This window comes from Drosophila virilis, chromosome 5 (assembly GCF_030788295.1).
Source record: "Drosophila virilis strain 15010-1051.87 chromosome 5, Dvir_AGI_RSII-ME, whole genome shotgun sequence".
Taxonomy (NCBI): domain Eukaryota; kingdom Metazoa; phylum Arthropoda; class Insecta; order Diptera; family Drosophilidae; genus Drosophila; species Drosophila virilis.
Window position 1 is genome coordinate 7,530,789 of NC_091547.1, and position 16,962 is coordinate 7,547,750.

The 16,962-nt window shown below is 39.9% G+C and overlaps 3 protein-coding genes across 9 annotated transcripts; 1 reads left to right on the forward strand and 2 right to left on the reverse strand.

Moving 5' to 3' along the window:
- Positions 1 to 142: 142 nt before the first annotated feature.
- Positions 143 to 16,539, forward strand: LOC6626899 (uncharacterized PE-PGRS family protein PE_PGRS10). Of its 3 annotated transcripts, XM_015173582.3 has the most exons (9): positions 143 to 455; positions 766 to 838; positions 8,495 to 8,663; positions 8,726 to 8,997; positions 13,624 to 13,792; positions 13,855 to 14,126; positions 14,947 to 15,201; positions 16,157 to 16,288; positions 16,368 to 16,539. In XM_015173582.3, the coding sequence occupies exons 2-9, from the start codon at positions 773 to 775 to the stop codon at positions 16,440 to 16,442; spliced, it is 1,410 nt and encodes a 469-aa protein (XP_015029068.2). In that variant the 5' UTR covers positions 143 to 455; positions 766 to 772; the 3' UTR covers positions 16,443 to 16,539. The 3 variants fall into 3 exon arrangements, with proteins under 3 accessions (XP_015029068.2, XP_070065695.1, XP_032292319.1); XM_032436428.2 differs by lacking the exon at positions 14,947 to 15,201 and having other exon boundaries at positions 146 to 455; XM_070209594.1 differs by lacking the exons at positions 8,495 to 8,663; positions 8,726 to 8,997.
- Positions 5,980 to 7,095, reverse strand: LOC6626960 (uncharacterized). Of its 3 annotated transcripts, none has more exons than XM_032436433.2 (4): positions 6,927 to 7,095; positions 6,502 to 6,862; positions 6,210 to 6,427; positions 5,980 to 6,148 (listed from the first exon to the last, which is right to left on the reverse strand). In XM_032436433.2, the coding sequence occupies exons 2-3, from the start codon at positions 6,709 to 6,711 to the stop codon at positions 6,233 to 6,235; spliced, it is 405 nt and encodes a 134-aa protein (XP_032292324.1). In that variant the 5' UTR covers positions 6,712 to 6,862; positions 6,927 to 7,095; the 3' UTR covers positions 5,980 to 6,148; positions 6,210 to 6,232. The 3 variants fall into 3 exon arrangements, with proteins under 3 accessions (XP_032292324.1, XP_002050824.1, XP_015030140.1); XM_002050788.4 differs by having other exon boundaries at positions 6,502 to 6,866; XM_015174654.3 differs by having other exon boundaries at positions 6,502 to 7,095.
- Positions 10,082 to 12,225, reverse strand: LOC6626900 (uncharacterized). 3 transcript variants are annotated; one of them, XM_002050786.4, is made up of 4 exons: positions 12,057 to 12,225; positions 11,632 to 11,992; positions 11,340 to 11,557; positions 10,082 to 11,278 (listed from the first exon to the last, which is right to left on the reverse strand). In XM_002050786.4, the coding sequence occupies exons 2-3, from the start codon at positions 11,839 to 11,841 to the stop codon at positions 11,363 to 11,365; spliced, it is 405 nt and encodes a 134-aa protein (XP_002050822.1). In that variant the 5' UTR covers positions 11,842 to 11,992; positions 12,057 to 12,225; the 3' UTR covers positions 10,082 to 11,278; positions 11,340 to 11,362. The 3 variants fall into 3 exon arrangements, with proteins under 3 accessions (XP_002050822.1, XP_015030139.1, XP_015030138.1); XM_015174653.3 differs by having other exon boundaries at positions 11,632 to 11,996; XM_015174652.3 differs by having other exon boundaries at positions 11,632 to 12,225.
- Positions 16,540 to 16,962: the final 423 nt, after the last annotated feature.

Here is a 16,962-nt window from a genome sequence, read left to right on the forward strand (position 1 = left end):
TTAATATACATACAACATTTTGTATAGACTTTCATCAGATTCGCGCTTATCTCGCGCACTGTTCAGCTATTCTATTTGTCCATTATAAATATGCAAAAGACATTGAACGAATAAATTCCTATATAAACAGATGTTTGCATTTTAATTGCGACTCAAATCCAGTTCAGCATACATCCAATTCCAGTAGCCAGTAGCCCGAGTAGTTCCCGTCTCGCAGGCAATTTCCATTACGCGTTTCAAGTTTAAGCCCAGCTCAGACTTAGACACAGACACAGACCCAGACTCAGACCCAGACTCTGACTCAGAGTCGGACTCAGTGCTAAACGGCAACGCGACGCGAGTGGACGGGTTTCTTTCGAGTCTGAGATTTATTAAAGTGCAAGAAGCAGAAGCAAGCTCAAATTAAAGGCAAAGCCAGTTCAAAAAAAAAATAAATAAAAACAACAAGTGTACAGGTACAAATTGACAGAACATTTCTACATAATAAGCAGATGCTATGTGTATGAAGAAGCTGGCACGCCCAACGAGTTGTTTCCCAGCTGGTTTTGGCCCGACTACGCCTCTGTGCTGGGCTTGACTGGCTTGAAGAATTCACATTCTCGACTGTCCGGCCGGGTGGTGGACGCGTTTCGCATACCAAAACAGACGAGTCTTTTGTTTTTTTGCAAGCTTCTCTTGCAACGCAGAATAGAGAGCTCACGGCTTTGGGCTGTTTGGCAGCTGTTGGCCAAGCAAGAAATTAATTTTGTTTCACCTGTTTTTCAGCCGCAAAATGTTTGCCCAACTCGGAGCAGTTTGCCTGCTGCTGCTGCTGCAAGCCGCACTGGCCCCGGCACAGGTGAGTTTTTACCAACTAGCCACTAAGTATAAAGCATAAAGTTGTATATTCTTGTTTGTACTTCGAAAACACCTTTCATAACTACGCACTCATGTGTGCTGTGTACTATGTGCTGCGAACTTTGTGATCAAGCTAACCAACTTTATAGCTAACTCTTGCAACAACTTCGACCGGCATGGGCCCAGCCTTGGGCAACAAAACCATTTTGTGGTTAATTCTTGTAGCAATTTTGGTCGGTCCGTTTGCAAAATGCAAATATTTCAATTATTTTCCATGGAACGTACGCATACGCGGCCCATCAAACGCGAGACCTCAAATTGTTTTATTTATTTACAACTGTGCAAAGATTGGCCAGTGCAAATAAACATGCACACTCACAATCAAATAGAGGGTATATGCGGTAGAGCTTTTCAAGAATTTGCTATGAAAAAAAATATATATCATTATATTATCATACACTTGGTTATTTGCCTTAAGTCTGCACATTCTACTTCAATGAAGGACACTCAAACATTTTTTATCATTTCATAAGACAAATTAGCCTAACTTTAAGGCTCTTGACGAATTTTATACCCTTGCAAATATGTGGCAGCTGTCAGGCATATTTTCATATAAAAACATTATTTTTAAAAGATTTTGGCTTTTCAAACTTTTTAATATGACAATCGAATGTTGATTAGAGTGCTAAACATCTCGGCCAACTCAGATATAGATTCTAGACTAGACTAGTTTACTCTGAAATGGATCAGACTATATTTGTTTTAAAGATAAATTGTATCAATAAAAGCCATACATAGTGTGATTGTTGAAGAACAGCATTAAAATCAAATACAATGGATTTACCTAATAATAGCTGAATGACAAATTCTCAAATAGGGCTTCGGCATAAACTTGAACAATCAAACTGATTGCCAATGTTGCACGAGGGTCAAGGGTCAACGCAAGCACAAATACTGGGTGTTGATTTCATTTGCGGTTTGCTGCACATTCAAACGATAACGGGACCAGCTCTTGATTTGCGCCATTTGGCGAGGTCTGGACAATGGGAGGTGGGCGGTGGGAGTTGGTTAGGCAATGTGTGGATTTTGGGCATATTAAATTGTTGCGCAATGCACCGGCTATTAAATGCGGCAATGGAGAATTCTACTATATGGCTATTCAGCAGTTCGTGTAATTGCATACCAAGACGCAAGCGGTAATTACTTTTGAACATTAAAGCGCCGCGCGGGTAACTCATTAACCCACAAGCACGACTAGTGTGTGCAAGTGTAGTTCGAGCATCGTTCATGTGTGTATGTGTGTGTGTGTGTGTGTGTGTGTCTGTTGATTTCACTCCTTGGCCGGAGCTAACGATTATACATATATCATTTTAATAACAGCGGCTACCTTGAACTTTCAACCAGCCTATGTGCAATCTGATATGGCTTTGAGACAATCACAAATGGAGGGTAATTATACACTTGGACGAACTCTAATATGGCGTGTCTGCACGCTCGTTTGTTTGCTGCTCTGATTAACTTTGCAGCTTATAGTCCGATCTTTATGAAATAAGAAGCTTCTAACTGATACTTGCGGGGCTGTGTATACTCCAAGATATTCTACATACCAAAGTATGTTGTCTTCAACTCTTATAAGCTCAGTTATATGATCATAAACAGGATGTCGAAATCGTTTCCTAATGATTTCGTGGAAACTCGATAATTGAAAATAGACTCAATCTTTTCGTGCAATCGCTGAAAGTACAATCTATATTTCAGGCCAGGTACTTATGGAATACAGGAAATGAAGACAGGCGGACATGACTAGAGTCACTTATCCAATTGCCATAAGGGTTACGTGAAGCGTTCTTCTGCATGTTACATACGATTGCAGGATTCCTTTCCAACCTTTTTATACATTTTCAACAAGTTCATGTTAGAGAATGAGACTGATCAGTCTGAAAAGGAGTTAATTGTCATGTTAAGTGCAAAGAGTTATAAGGCTACACTCACAGGGACAAATAGCATTAATTTGTAACTCACACAATTTTATATCATATAGGCAGAATCGTTACCTCTTTATTTATTTGGCGGGACTCTGAACGAGCATTAAGCAGTCGGTTGCACCCAGTGGCCACGTTCTTAGCAATTTTTAGCTAATTACGCATACGCCGCATTGTGCAAGCCCCCGCCAAATGCGGCGCATATTTTCACTGCAAGACAACATGCATGCATGTGTAGGCATGTTTGTGTGTGTGTGTGTGTGTGTGTGTGTGTGTGTAAAACACTTGTCCGCATAGCAGCCATGCTGTCGCGTGTCCTGTCAGTTTTTGGGTGCTGGCTGCATCCGGGCCGTGCCGCCTGTCAAGGGGCGCTCAGGTGGCAAAAGGCCAAACGTGGCCCGTTGCGGACGACCTCGCCGGCAAGTTGTAAAACATGTTAGCCCGCGGGGTGTTTAGGTGCTGGGCGTATCTTCGCGCCGCACTCTTTGTTTGTCTGCTGCAGTTTTTTTTAGGTCCAGTTTTTTTTTTTTGTTGCTCGCCGGATGTCGTCGAGCCAAAGTTTTCGGGGCTGCCGCAAGCCGTAACAATTTTGGGCACTTTGCGCGGCGGCGACCGCAACTTGAAAATCTCTGCAGCTTGGGTTTATTTCTATTTGTTTACGGGCACGGCGCTGGCGGGCGACTAGAATTTAGATTTTAATCAACGCATGCATGAAATTTGCATTTGTTAGGCGGCCAGCAAAAAAAAAAAAGAGAGAAAAACAACCCAAAAATAAATATATATATATATATATATATACAAAGCCACAGCCACTAAATTGTGGTGTGTGTGTGTCGTGGGAATTGTACACAATTGAAATTGAAATTAAGGGCCGCGTAATGGTCTTTTTTGTAAAGGGTTGCAGCCAGAGTTATAATTTTGGCTCAGCTTTCATGGTAAATTCATGCAAATACTCTAAGCGCTTTATTTTGGGGCCAAATACTTTGCGGCAGCAAGTCACAAAGAGTTGGCTGTGGAAAATTATTATAGGTCAAGACCCGAGTTACTTTAAGCATTGTCTGTGGCCTTAGGACCGCTGCAATCTGCAATCTGCAGCGTAAATTAGCACAACACAATGTCCCGTTCGGGTCGAATGTTTATGTTTTGGCAGCATTCAAAGAATTGACGCTCCGATGTTTATCAACAAATTCTGTCAGCTCCGTAAATAAAGTGCAAATATAGACATTTACAAGCAACACACTCAAGTTATCAACTCACTTGCCGAGCCACAGCAAAATTCAATGAATTCGTGCAAATATTTAACAAGCTAACAAAGCACAAACAGCTCTTCACATAATGCCAAATAAATGTTTTCAATTTAATGCAGCGGTTCAAATAGTTCCTATAAATAAGATGTCCTTTTGTTGTTCAGCTGACTTCAGCCCCAAGCACAGTTGGGTTCTTTCTTTTGAACGTTTCGCGGAACAATGGCGAATGGCGAATTAGTTTCATAAATTTTAGAAGTATATTGCTAACTTTTCAAAGAAGCTTTTGGGAGTTAGATGTGACTGTCATCTTTTGCATTGTTTTGAGGGGAATATTAAACAGGTTTTCCAGATCAACACAAAAGAATAGCATATATTAGACGGTTATAAAGTGAGATAAGTAAACTAGATAAAAACAATGTCAGTGCATTTGTACACAGTGCAAAGGTTATCAAAATTTATTTATGACTCGTGAAGGCATTTGTGATATATAAACCTGATAGCGACGCAACAATGAGCTGTTGAGGGATGGAAAAATTATATTGAAATTTTGTAATATTTTTCATTTTTATAAGACAAACAATTATTAAAAATGACAATCATAAAAACAGCTGAATTTAAATTAGAATTTTTTAAATATATATAATTTATATAATAAAAATTATACCTTTAATGATAAAAATTTAACAATAATAATTAATAAAATAACAAGAATATAAATGAAGATTTGAAAAACAGCAGAAGAAAAAACCAACAAATTGAACAATTGTTTAGGTAGATTAATTTAAAAATTTCACAGCTTAAAATCTGTTTTTGATAATTTCGAAAATTAGATACTTAACTGAATAAATCGGTTTTTATATCGTTGTCAGGCGGAATTATTAGCGCTTAACTAACCTAAAGTATCGAATCGCAAGAATTCAGGATTTTTGTTTTGATTATAAATAATATGTTCATTATCAATTAAACTAAATAAATATTGCAAAAGTATTTTATTAAAAAATAACGATTTTTATCGATAAAATTATCGTAGTTTGCAGCCCTAATATGATGTTTAAAGGCCAAAGACAATATTAATAATACAATATTTGTTTATTCTAATCAGATAAAATGGTAGTTTTGCTTAAACTCTAATAAAACTCTCTGATCAAGCAATTAATTATTTTCTATAGAAAACGCAATTGTTTTGTTTTGATTACCGTGCATAAACTAACGCACGTGTGAGTCATTCAATTAATATCTATTGGGGCTTAGCTTTTACGTAAAAGTGGATTAATTGAATGCATATAGACTTACTAGTCACAGTCACTAATGACATATATGAATACTTTATGAAGTTGTAGGCATAAAAACAGCCATTCGGCAGATGGAAATTGCCCTGATTGAAGTCGAACAGGTAAAAGTAAAGCGCAAAATCAGCTCTTGAATGATGCGATTGCTCACAACTATAGATATATTATTTCTTAATCGGCCTAAAGCCTCTTACGTGCATATTGTACTTTAAGTGGGGCTGCTGGGGGAGGTAGGGAGGTAGTTTTCGAATTAAGCTGCATTTATCAGGCGCTTAAAGCGACTTACGCCTGCAAACCAAACCGCTAAGCGGCTGTCTGTGTAGGTGTGTGTGTGTGTGAGTGTGTGTGCGGATGGGAGGATGCTTTTGTGGGTAAGGCTGTGTGGGTGGGTGTGGGTTGGTTGTGAGTGGGCGCATTTGCATCTCATTACGAGTAGCTGCAACAGCAGCATCCGCGGCTTCTGTCAAGACGTCGCACAATGTTAAATTTCGACGTGTCGTCAGCCCGTATGTGTGCGTGCGTGTGTGTGTGCATGCGTGTGTTTGTGTGTAACTTATAATGCAATTTTCACATTTTTCATCCTAATAAGCGCAACTCATGCTCTTAATTATGAAATTATTATAATTTAGTTAGCAACTGTCTGTCGCCGAGCAGGAAGCCGACTGCGTCGAATTCCAACTTTAATTAGAAGTTAATTAAGTTGTGAGACACACAAAAAAAAAAAAAAAAACAACAAAATTGTTAATAAAACACACAGCAGCAGCAAAGTACACAGAACGTCAGTGCGTGTGAGCTAAATGGAGATGGGAGAGTGCAAATGAGATGGGAAATATGGTAGAGTGGCAAATACTCACCTCAGCTGTCACCTGTGACGCGTTCACAATTCGACACCATAAATGACCAATTGATAGTGCAACACGGGCACGGATCTGTGCCGCTGGAAACGCACCGTGGCATACTGTTGGCCCACACCGCCACCCAAAAGTAGCGCCCGCCCGCCATCGCCCTCGGGCGGCGTCATATCGTAGGCGTGGACCGCCGTAATCGTATAGGCATCGACAGCTTCGGGATTCTGTGTGTGAACAAGTGGATGTAGTATAACATACATATTTCCATGCTGTGTGGACACATGTTTATTACGCTTACCTGTGTGCCATATACAACATCCGTGACATTCACATTCGCATCCGCGAGGTAAACATCTTGTGCATGCAGCGTGCTGGCGTATTTGTTTACCTGCCCCCAGGTGACCGTGGCGCCATCACAGCGCAATGCCGCCAACAGCAGCTGCAGCAGCAGTAGAAGTGGCAGCAACTGGCTGCTGCGCTTGATAAGCAGCGTTGTGTGTGTCAACATGACGACAGGTGGCACAGGCACACATACACAAACACACCCACGCAGACACAGAGACTCAGTTGCCTCCGCTCTGACAGATTCGTGCAACGCGCTAGGTGTGAAACTCAAATGATTCGCCTCCAGGTGACCAGGTTAAATATTGTCGCTTTGTCTACCTTCAAATTGCTTATCAGTTGCACGTTTTTTTTTTTCGCTTTTGTTTTTTATTGTTTTACCGCTCTCTCTTGGCTGGCAGCAGTCGTGCCTCATTTATTGCACATTGTTTTCTTTTAACGCGCGCTCCGCTCCGTCTGTCAACTCTGATAATATCATTTGCTGAGGCTGTTGTTTGTTTTGAGTCTTGTGCAGCCGGCGTTCTCCACAAGGCAGTCTGCATTCATAACCATTATATGCTATACTGACACATTAAAAACTCGCTCGCGACTCGAGTTGCGACTGACGCTTATCAGCTTATCATTTACTTTGATATAGATTTGTGTGTCGGTAGCGCTCCCATTTACGTAAATGTTAACGGTTTAAGCTGATCAAATATGAAATAACAACTGAAAACTGTGCAAATATTTAAAATTTATTTTGAAACATGTAATGTGTACGTTTACAAAGGGAACAGCCCACACAGGTACACATATGGCATTGGGAAATCGGAATTTTGGGCCTACGCTGCAGAGAGAGAGGAAAAATTTATGACGAAATGTATAGACTAGTAGATAAGATGAGGAACAGATATTGGGGCATAGAATATTGACACTTTATTCATATAGACATCCAATCAATGTCATTATTTTGAGGAAAATATAAGGTTGGCCCTACTTATTAGACATATTAAATCATAACAATGCTCTTCAGCAAACATTACATTACATTATTGTGTCATGTTAGGGAGCATTATTTTTGGTCATAAAGGAAGATATTTCGGATTCCCACAAAATGCATATATAATTGCCATGAACCCATGCATAGGTCCCATTTGTGCTGGCCAGCTCGTCCTATCTTGAGCTGAAAAGAGGTCAACACCTTACTCAGCTGCAGAATTAAAAATAAATAAGACTAAAGAACAATAGCTGCCGCCTAACACAATTCTATTATTTTGCTTTGTTCTTTCTAAAATGATAAGAAGTTGGAACATTCAAAGAAAAGTAACATTAACAATTAATGAAAGGCTCTCAGAGGCCTTCTATTACTCACTCTTCACATATAAATAACTGATAAAATTGATTTATGTTTTTCGAAAACTAAACTTCAATTGAACAAACTTACTATTGGAAGACTTAAAACTACCATTCAAATCGTATAAATCATATTTGAGGAACAGAAGTTCCGCTCAAATTGAAATTTATGATTTAAGAGCAGGTCTCATTGATATTTTGCTCCGCAAACGCAGGTGTTCAATCGAATCTCGTTCGTATTTCAGTCATTTTTAAGAAAGTTAGCAAACCTAATTTAAATTGATTGAAGCTTTTTGGCTACTAGTTCTTTGGGGCAGGAAGCAGTCGGCACCGCACACTGCCCGGTAGCCCGGGATTATTATGTGTATAAACTTGTTGCCCACCTGTACCTTTTGCAGTAATATCTGCAGGTGTTCAGTCAAAGTTTTTGGACTCAAAAACTTTTACTATTTGTAAAAAATGGCGCCGGCATCTTGTGTACAAAGTTTCGGCGTGCCTAAACAATGAGCGCAACTTTCAATAGCATTAAGTATACGCCATGTATAACTAACTTTGGCCAACTCACTGCACCACACTCAGCTCATCTCTCTAATCTGTATCGTATCTTCGTCCCACAGCTGATTACACTGCGCGATGGCAAGGTGGACGTTAATTTCGCCGGCTACCATGCAGATGCCGGACTCGGCGGCTTGCTGACAGGCAACGCAGCCCACGGCGGACTCAGCGCCTCGGCGGGCACCCCTTGGGGATCGCGTGCCGCAGCTGGTATTGGTGGCGGTCTTAACGGTAATACAACGCATTTATTAATTTGATTTTGATTTACACATTTTAATCCAACACATTCGTAGGACGCACGGCTGGCGGTGCATATGCAGCGGCTCAGGCCAACGATGACGTCGGTGCCAGCGCCCTGCTCGGCGGTAGCGTAGGCGAGCGCGGCTATATCGGCTCCGAGGCGCACGTTCCCGGCAAGGTATCCATCCATTCCGCACAAGTCAGTCCACAACATGTGACCTCTGGTCCACCGGCTGCTGACGATTTGCCTCCAGTACTGCCAACGGCGCCCAGCCATATCCAGAAGGTCAAGCCGCCCAAAAAATATTCGCTGATTGCACAACATGTAAGTTAATGCAGAAGATTTTGAATATAAGCTTGTTAATGCCGCCGTATGAAACACCTACATCGTCTGGATATTGTTTAGAATATTGTTGCATAATATGCAATGTCATCATTGACTGGCAGGGCTTTTATAATATTAAAAATTGAAACAAATTTGCAAGCGATTCAATGAGTCAATATTAACACAACATCAGCATATGCTTAGACATCCGTTTTTATTTTTCCATTTTACCATCTGGTTTTTATTAAGAAAAGGAACATAAAAGCACTGTGAAATGGTCGACAATATGCCTGAAAAATATCTCATATATATAATAATTGCAGGGTCTATAGAAGTGTGTAAAACTCTAAAGATATCAAAACTCTAAACTTGCCAGATTCCAGCTAATATTTGCCAAATGTTGTATAGATAGAGACATATTTATTTTTATTTTAGAGAATCAACCAGTTAGCTTGATTTGCTGGAGATATTTCATCAAGATATCCAACATTTGTTTGGGCCCATATAAATTACTAAAAAATTAGCGTTATGCTAATTAACAAATGGTGTCTGACAGCTTTGACGGCTTTAACTATATTCGACTATATTTGATATTTTTAATGGAATATAATTCACTTATTAAATATGGCTTAAAGGCATATATTGCTAACTTTTCAAAGAAGCTTTTGGGAGTTAGATGTGACTGTCATCTTTTGCATTGTTTTGAGGGGAATATTAAACAGGTTTTCCAGATCAACACAAAAGAATAGCATATATTAGACGGTTATAAAGTGAGATAAGTAAACTAGATAAAAACAATGTCAGTGCATTTGTACACAGTGCAAAGGTTATCAAAATTTATTTATGACTCGTGAAGGCATTTGTGATATATAAACCTGATAGCGACGCAACAATGAGCTGTTGAGGGATGGAAAAATTATATTGAAATTTTGTAATATTTTTCATTTTTATAAGACAAACAATTATTAAAAATGACAATCATAAAAACAGCTGAATTTAAATTAGAATTTTTTAAATATATATAATTTATATAATAAAAATTATACCTTTAATGATAAAAATTTAACAATAATAATTAATAAAATAACAAGAATATAAATGAAGATTTGAAAAACAGCAGAAGAAAAAACCAACAAATTGAACAATTGTTTAGGTAGATTAATTTAAAAATTTCACAGCTTAAAATCTGTTTTTGATAATTTCGAAAATTAGATACTTAACTGAATAAATCGGTTTTTATATCGTTGTCAGGCGGAATTATTAGCGCTTAACTAACCTAAAGTATCGAATCGCAAGAATTCAGGATTTTTGTTTTGATTATAAATAATATGTTCATTATCAATTAAACTAAATAAATATTGCAAAAGTATTTTATTAAAAAATAACGATTTTTATCGATAAAATTATCGTAGTTTGCAGCCCTAATATGATGTTTAAAGGCCAAAGACAATATTAATAATACAATATTTGTTTATTCTAATCAGATAAAATGGTAGTTTTGCTTAAACTCTAATAAAACTCTCTGATCAAGCAATTAATTATTTTCTATAGAAAACGCAATTGTTTTGTTTTGATTACCGTGCATAAACTAACGCACGTGTGAGTCATTCAATTAATATCTATTGGGGCTTAGCTTTTACGTAAAAGTGGATTAATTGAATGCATATAGACTTACTAGTCACAGTCACTAATGACATATATGAATACTTTATGAAGTTGTAGGCATAAAAACAGCCATTCGGCAGATGGAAATTGCCCTGATTGAAGTCGAACAGGTAAAAGCAAAGCGCAAAATCAGCTCTTGAATGATGCGATTGCTCACAACTATAGATATATTATTTCTTAATCGGCCTAAAGCCTCTTACGTGCATATTGTAGTTTAAGTGGGGCTGCTGGGGGAGGTAGGGAGGTAGTTTTCGAATTAAGCTGCATTTATCAGGCGCTTAAAGCGACTTACGCCTGCAAACCAAACCGCTAAGCGGCTGTCTGTGTAGGTGTGTGTGTGTGTGAGTGTGTGTGCGGATGGGAGGATGCTTTTGTGGGTAAGGCTGTGTGGGTGGGTGTGGGTTGGTTGTGAGTGGGCGCATTTGCATCTCATTACGAGTAGCTGCAACAGCAGCATCCGCGGCTTCTGTCAAGACGTCGCACAATGTTAAATTTCGAATTCCAACTTTAATTAGAAGTTAATTAAGTTGTGAGACACACAAAAAAAAAAAAACAACAAAATTGTTAATAAAACACACAGCAGCAGCAAAGTACACAGAACGTCAGTCCGTGTGAGCTAAATGGAGATGGGAGAGTGCAAATGAGATGGGAAATATGGTAGAGTGGCAAATACTCACCTCAGCTGTCACCTGTGACGCGTTCACAATTCGACACCATAAATGACCAATTGATAGTGCAACACGGGCACGGATCTGTGCCGCTGGAAACGCACCGTGGCATACTGTTGGCCCACACCGCCACCCAAAAGTTGCGCCCGCCCGCCATCGCCCTCGGGCGGCGTCATATCGTAGGCGTGGACCGCCGTAATCGTATAGGCATCGACAGCTTCGGGATTCTGTGTGTGAACAAGTGGATGTAGTATAACATACATATTTCCATGCTGTGTGGACACATGTTTATTACGCTTACCTGTGTGCCATATACAACATCCGTGACATTCACATTCGCATCCGCGAGGTAAACATCTTGTGCATGCAGCGTGCTGGCGTATTTGTTTACCTGCCCCCAGGTGACCGTGGCGCCATCACAGCGCAATGCCGCCAACAGCAGCTGCAGCAGCAGTAGAAGTGGCAGCAACTGGCTGCTGCGCTTGATAAGCAGCGTTGTGTGTGTCAACATGACGACAGGTGGCACAGGCACACATACACAAACACACCCACGCAGACACAGAGACTCAGTTGCCTCCGCTCTGACAGATTCGTGCAACGCGCTAGGTGTGAAACTCAAATGATTCGCCTCCAGGTGACCAGGTTAAATATTGTCGCTTTGTCTACCTTCAAATTGCTTATCAGTTGCACGTTTTTTTTTTTCGCTTTTGTTTTTTATTGTTTTACCGCTCTCTCTTGGCTGGCAGCAGTCGTGCCTCATTTATTGCACATTGTTTTCTTTTAACGCGCGCTCCGCTCCGTCTGTCAACTCTGATAATATCATTTGCTGAGGCTGTTGTTTGTTTTGAGTCTTGTGCAGCCGGCGTTCTCCACAAGGCAGTCTGCATTCATAACCATTATATGCTATACTGACACATTAAAAACTCGCTCGCGACTCGAGTTGCGACTGACGCTTATCAGCTTATCATTTACTTTGATATAGATTTGTGTGTCGGTAGCGCTCCCATTTACGTAAATGTTAACGGTTTAAGCTGATCAAATATGAAACAACAACTGAAAACTGTGCAAATATTTAAAATTTATTTTGAAACATGTAATGTGTACGTTTACAAAGGGAACAGCCCACACAGGTACACATATGGCATTGGGAAATCGGAATTTTGGGCCTACGCTGCAGAGAGAGAGGAAAAATTTATGACGAAATGTATAGACTAGTAGATAAGATGAGGAACAGATATTGGGGCATAGAATATTGACACTTTATTCATATAGACATCCAATCAATGTCATTATTTTGAGGAAAATATAAGGTTGGCCCTACTTATTAGACATATTAAATCATAACAATGCTCTTCAGCAAACATTACATTACATTATTGTGTCATGTTAGGGAGCATTATTTTTGGTCATAAAGGAAGATATTTCGGATTCCCACAAAATGCATATATAATTGCCATGAACCCATGCATAGGTCCCATTTGTGCTGGCCAGCTCGTCCTATCTTGAGCTGAAAAGAGGTCAACACCTTACTCAGCTGCAGAATTAAAAATAAATAAGACTAAAGAACAATAGCTGCTGCCTAACACAATTCTATTATTTTGCTTTGTTCTTTCTAAAATGATAAGAAGTTGGAACATTTTAAGAAAAGTAACATAATCAATTAATGAAAGGCTCTCAGAGGAATCTATTACTCACTCTTCACATATAAATAACTGATAAAATTGATTTATGTTTTTCGAAAACTAAACTTCAATTGAACAAACTTACTATTGGAAGACTTAAAACTACCATTCAAATCGTATAAATCATATTTGAGGAACAGAAGTTCCGCTCAAATTGAAATTTATGATTTAAGAGCAGGTCTCATTGATATTTTGCTCCGCAAACGCAGGTGTTCAATCGAATCTCGTTCGTATTTCAGTCATTTTTAAGAAAGTTAGCAAACCTAATTTAAATTGATTGAAGCTTTTTGGCTACTAGTTCTTTGGGGCAGGAAGCAGTCGGCACCGCACACTGCCCGGTAGCCCGGGATTATTATGTGTATAAACTTGTTGCCCACCTGTACCTTTTGCAGTAATATCTGCAGGTGCTCAGTCAAAGTTTTTGGACGCAAAAACTTTTACTATTTGTAAAAAATGGCGCCGGCATCTTGTGTACAAAGTTTCGGCGTGCCTAAACAATGAGCGCAACTTTCAATAGCATTAAGTATACGCCATGTATAACTAACTTTGGCCAACTCACTGCACCACACTCAGCTCATCTCTCTAATCTGTATCGTATATTCGTCCCACAGCTGATTACACTGCGCGATGGCAAGGTGGGCGTTAATTTCGCCGGCTACCATGCAGATGCCGGACTCGGCGGCTTGCTGACAGGCAACGCAGCCCACGGCGGACTCAGCGCCTCGGCGGGCACCCCTTGGGGATCGCGTGCCGCAGCTGGTATTGGTGGCGGTCTTAACGGTAATACAACGCATTTATTAATTTGATTTTGATTTACACATTTTAATCCAACACATTCGTAGGACGCACGGCTGGCGGTGCATACGCAGCGGCTCAGGCCAACGATGACGTCGGTGCCAGCGCCCTGCTCGGCGGTAGCGTAGGCGAGCGCGGCTATATTGGGTCCGAGGCGCACGTTCCCGGCAAGGTATCCATCCATTCCGCACAAGTCAGTCCACAACATGTGACCTCTGGTCCACCGGCTGCTGACGTTTTGCCTCCAGTACTGCCAACGGCGCCCAGCCATATCCAGAAGGTCAAGCCGCCCAAAAAATATTCGCTGATTGCACAACATGTAAGTTAATGCAGAAGATTTTGAATATAAGCTTGTTAATGCCGCCGTATGAAACACCTACATCGTCTAGATATTGTTTAGAATATTGTTGCATAATATGCAATGTCATCATTGACTGGCAGGGCTTTTATAATATTAAAAATTGAAACAAATTTGCAAGCGATTCAATGAGTCAATATTAACACATCAGCATATGCTTAGACATCCGTTTTTATTTTTCCATTTTACCATCTGGTTTTTATTAAGAAAAAGAACATAAAAGCACTGTGAAATGGTCGACAATATGCCTGAAAAATATCTCATATATATAATAATTGCAGGGTCTATAGAAGTGTGTAAAACTCTAAAGATTTCAGAACTCTAAACTTGCCAGATTCCAGCTAATATTTGCCAAATGTTATATAGATAGAGACATATTTATTTTTATTTTAGAGAATCAACCAGTTAGCTTGATTTGCTGGAGATATTTCATCAAGATATCCAATATTTGTTTGGGCCCATAGAAATTGCTAAAAAATTAGCGTTATGCTAATTAACAAATGGTGTCTGACAGCTTTGACGGCCTTAACTATATTCGACTATATTTGATATTTTTAATGGAATATATTTCACTTATTAAATATGGCTTAAAGGCATATTTTAGCCAAAAGCCAATGCTCAGCGCGGCAATACTGTGTGCCGGAATGTGTTTGCGTATGTTATATTTAATTTAAGCTCGTGTTGAATGCCAACAGCACACAAATCGAAATGTATGTGTGTGTGTGTGTGTGTGTGTGTGTCTGGTTGTGTGTTGAACCCTCCCTAATCTATCCATGTTCAGTCAGACCACAGTACGACCACTCAAATCAATGAAAATCATGTTCAGACCGCTGCAGCTCTGCCAGCCGCAGAGGTCGAACTGAATAGACAGGAGCCGACGCCTCTAATAATTGTGAAGCGACCACGCCTACGTGTGAAACGCCCACGTCAAAGGCAGCGCACCGTTTACAGAACGCAGGTGTTCGTCGAAGAGGATCAGGAGCAGCTGCAGCCACAAGGGGAGCACCAAAAGTCACACTCTGACGAGTCGGCGAAGGTAACAAACTGTCAAAATAGCCACGAGAGCAGCGCAAACAAACGCAGACACAGGCGTTGGGTGGCAGAGAAAGCCAACAGCACACGCACACAAACAGACATATGCACACGTATATACACACACACACACACACACACACACACACACACACCCACACAACACCCACTGTCCAGCAAACAGCAGACAGCATTTAGATATGGAAAATGGCCAGAAGCAACAGCTTTTGGCTTTTGGTTGCAACTTTCGCTTTTGGGTCAAAATATTTGACCACTTTATGCTGTAAATTTATTTAAAACGTTTTGTGGGCACTTTTTATTTTGGATATTTATTTTTATTTTTTTGTATCCTTCTGGCGCGCCAGCAGCTGCTGCTCCAACTTGTTGAAATATTTTCAATAATTTTTGCATGTATTTTACATTCTGATTATTATGCTCGTTCACAGAGTTTAAAGAGAGTATATTGGATTTCTGCGATGCCCGCCCGTTTGTCTGAATTCAACTTAAGATAAGGTCTGGAAACAGACCAAAAAGTAGCAGCATTTCTACTTAGGAACAAATTTAATGCCAGATTATTGGCATCTACTGAATTTGTTGTGCTTCAGCTTAAAATTCATATTATCAACTTTTTCTTCAATATATTTCGGCTCTCCTGGAATAGGACTTTCATTAGAACATAACTTGCCCAAAAGATACTCCCAAACATATACATTTATCGGATAGTCCATTTTCAGAATTCTATCAAGCTGTGAACGAGTATTACGCAGTCGGTTGCAATCGACTTGTTTGTGTTTTGTTCGTTTAGTTTTGGTGGCAGCGAAATTTAATTTCTGGCATTTATTTAGCTTTTGGTTTTATTAGCCATGTTTTTTGCCTGCCATTTATTTTCATAGCCAGCATGAATTGGCAATTTTTTCGTTGTCGCTATATATAAATATATTTTGTTTTTGCACACACAGGCGACGCCCAAGAGTGAGGCCAAGGTGGTGCAAACGCGCAAGTACGCAAAGGTCGCCAGCCAGAGGCCGCAGGGTGTCGAAGGCCACGTCATTGCGCCGCAGGCCCAAGGAGTTGTGGGCAACGCACTTGAGGTGAGTAACTTGAGCTCCCGTCGTCGTCTACTGTGTAAATGTCCACTTAATTGTTTGCACATATTCAAACTTTCCGTAGATACCCATTGGCATTTTGCGCTCCCTGCAGGTGAGCCTGGGCGCCTTGACGGGTGGACAGCCTTTGCCGCAGTAGGCCGCTCAGCCCTTCCAGGGTTAAGTGCACATATATAGCGCATAAGTTTATACTCAATGTCATATAATCAATAAAGCCAAATTAAGTGGTAAAACAATAGCGAACTAAGTCACTCCTCACAAGCGGAACAAAATCAAAACTTGAATTTAACTTGCATATGTGCTTAATCCATCATCTGTCCAATTCTACCATTGTGTCGAGGGTGCTCGAGACAAACAAGATGTACTTAATAGGATTACAGCAGGGATTAATCGCGTATTTAAAAAACTTCAAAGTAAATAATTACACTTTAAATTCGCATAAGAAAGACAATGACAAGCTGAGCTCAGTTGACTTTTGGAAAAGCAACAGTTTTGGTAAATAAATCCTCCTGCTCCTTGTGAAAATTAAAGACGTGCTTTCATAACAAACACGGGTAAGTTTACTTTCCTTTTTGAATGTATTTATGTATGTATTTATGTGTGTAATATATATATATTTAGGCATGTATGTTACCTAATCCCAATGCAAATAAAACTCT

Bases quoted from the DNA above. Each gene is read 5' to 3' on its own strand.
- LOC6626899 (XM_015173582.3), top strand. From the start codon at position 773: ATGTTTGCCCAACTCGGAGCAGTTTGCCTGCTGCTGCTGCTGCAAGCC. The intron at 13,793-13,854 runs GTAATACAACGC...ACACATTCGTAG, and splicing joins TATTGGTGGCGGTCTTAACG to GACGCACGGCTGGCGGTGCA. The intron at 15,202-16,156 runs GTAACAAACTGT...TTGCACACACAG, and splicing joins ACTCTGACGAGTCGGCGAAG to GCGACGCCCAAGAGTGAGGC.
- LOC6626960 (XM_032436433.2), bottom strand. From the start codon at position 6,711: ATGTTGACACACACAACGCTGCTTATCAAGCGCAGCAGCCAGTTGCTG. The intron at 6,428-6,501 runs GTAAGCGTAATA...GTTCACACACAG, and splicing joins ATGTTGTATATGGCACACAG to AATCCCGAAGCTGTCGATGC.
- LOC6626900 (XM_002050786.4), bottom strand. From the start codon at position 11,841: ATGTTGACACACACAACGCTGCTTATCAAGCGCAGCAGCCAGTTGCTG. The intron at 11,558-11,631 runs GTAAGCGTAATA...GTTCACACACAG, and splicing joins ATGTTGTATATGGCACACAG to AATCCCGAAGCTGTCGATGC.